This window comes from Antrostomus carolinensis, unplaced genomic scaffold, assembly GCF_000700745.2.
Source record: "Antrostomus carolinensis isolate BGI_N321 unplaced genomic scaffold, ASM70074v2 scaffold26863, whole genome shotgun sequence".
Lineage (NCBI taxonomy): Eukaryota > Metazoa > Chordata > Aves > Caprimulgiformes > Caprimulgidae > Antrostomus > Antrostomus carolinensis.
In genome coordinates, this window is record NW_010307685.1 from 59,601 (window position 1) to 61,760 (window position 2,160).

Here is a 2,160-nt window from a genome sequence, read left to right on the forward strand (position 1 = left end):
ACACCTTGTGCACAGAGCAGAGATCACCCTGGGAATTAATTGGTTTTTTTGTAATTCTGAAGTAAAGATGAAGGCTGCTTCCCCATTTCGCAAACCCAGCTGTCAATAAGCAGCAGAGATCATGTTTTCAAATGAAGGGCAGTGCTAGGGGCCATGACCGTCAGCCCTGCCCTGTCCCCACGCCTCTGCCTGCTGTCACCCCGGGTTCCCACCAGAACGCCTGGCTCCAAACCGCGGTGCAGGGACAGCACGGCCGTGCCAGGAGATGCTGCGTGGGCACACGTGGCTCTGCACCGTGCCTTGGCAGCTTGGCCGGGTGGTGAGACCCCGGCTCACTCCGAGCAGGTCCCTGGGAATGGTCTTCGCTCTGGCTTCCAGGAGGAGCTGGGGGACTCGCTGAGCAGCCCGATAAAGCAGGAACGACTCGCTCCCACCACTGGAGCTACACCCATCCGTCGGAGGAGAATCGGGCCCAGCTGATCTGTGGCACTTGGTAAATACTAATTTTAGTGCAACAAGTAATTGAAATGTCTGGTGCAAATGAAGTTTCTGTACATAGTTCCTGTGCAGCATAACTGGCTTTATTCCTCCACACACAAACACCAGCGTGCCTGTGAACGCACGGGTCCTGAATTTACCGGGTCTGATACTGCTGTTTGGGCAAAACTAAGAGCCAGGGCAGGAGAAATCCAATCTCATGGTTTTTCCTAGTGCTGCTGGGTTTTGTGAGCCACCTTCCTGCCCAGCTGGCCATGGCTGGAGGTGCGGGTCCTGCCTGGCTGCCAGGGGACACCAGCAGCAAAATATCAACATGAAGCATCCCACCACCCCAAGGAGCCCCACTCCCTCCGCCACCTCCTCCTCCTCCCACCCTCCGATCCCTCAGCATCACGAGGCAAGAGTCCAAGTGCCACCCAAGGTGATGTGCCATTAAGGTTTCAGAGTAGGGAATGTGAGGAGGCTTTGGCTGCAACCCCGACAGCACAGAGCCTTGCGCTGGCAGGGCTGAGCCTCTCGCCTCCAGTGAGTTTTGGGTCTCTAATGGTGATCTGCATCTCAAAAGAAAAGAGCCTTTTTTTCCTGATTTTGTGGTTCTACTTATCACTTTCTTCCCGTTCCCACTGGAAGTCTTGGCCTGTCATTTGGTAAAACATGACATTGAAGGGTTTGTAAAACTTCCGCAGTCTGTGGATGACGTCTGGGTCTATTTTGGGGTGAGTTCGACCCTTGGACTTGCCCAAGCACCGGGGAGCACTGCTGTCCTCTGGCTTCTTTAGACAGGGGAACCCCTTGGTTTTATTAAAATAAAAATGTTTCTCTGTCACAATCCTCTTGAGGCCTAGGAAGTCCTGGACCTTGGCCATTTCCCCAGCCGGGTCAGTGATGAGCCTCTCACCACTGACAAAAAGGATCTGGGAGAGGGGGAAATACTGGAGCCAGTTCTCCAGGTGCAGGGCATAGATCCCGATGCGGATGGCGCTCCAGGAGGCATCGATCAGCCCCAGGGTCCGGTTCTTGAAGGCCAGCACCTCAAAGGTGGGGATCTCTGGCTTCTTGGAGAGCGTCTGTGTGTAGTCCGAGATGGCCCGGGTGACCGGGTTCCTCACCACCACGATCAGCTTCGTGTCCTTGGCCATGGAGTGAATGCGTCTGGGGGCCTCATTGGTCACGAAGTAGCTCGGGGTCTTCTCCATGGTGATCTGGCCGTCCAGTGTCTTGGGCATCACATTCCTGCGCAGAAGCAGAGGAGGAGTGGTTAGCCAGGGGCCAGGCAGGGGCGGACACCTCTGTGTCCCTCCTGCCCCATGCAGGTGTTGGCGGGAAGTTCAGGAGGAGGGATGCTGCCACACCCGTGGGGACCAAAGCACTTCTGGCTTTGTTTCTTCTCAGACCCTGGACATGTTGGGCATCTGAAGTGTTAAATCAGCCTTTGTGACACATTATACAGTCAAGTCGCCATAGGCATATGTAGACAAAAGTTAATTGACAATAAACCTGTACAATACCTGTCTGTTCAGCAAGCCATCTGCTTCCATTTGCTCAATTAAGCCTATTCACTTCAGAGCCTTGTACCAGAGTGGTGCAGTTAGGATTACACAAGACCTTTTTGTTATGATGACATGCTTTTAAATGTCTCAGCTAATAAAACTTAATACAGAA

The 2,160-nt window shown here is 53.6% G+C and overlaps 1 protein-coding gene across 1 annotated transcript; it reads right to left on the minus strand.

The window, feature by feature from the left end:
- Positions 1-1,094: 1,094 nt before the first annotated feature.
- LOC104523062 (heparan sulfate glucosamine 3-O-sulfotransferase 4) lies at positions 1,095-1,731 on the minus strand (the record flags this gene model as incomplete). Its single annotated transcript, XM_029084390.1, has 1 exon — positions 1,095-1,731. A coding segment is annotated over one exon (637 nt), but the record flags the coding sequence as incomplete, so codon positions are not given.
- Between the last annotated feature and the right edge of the window lie 429 nt (positions 1,732-2,160).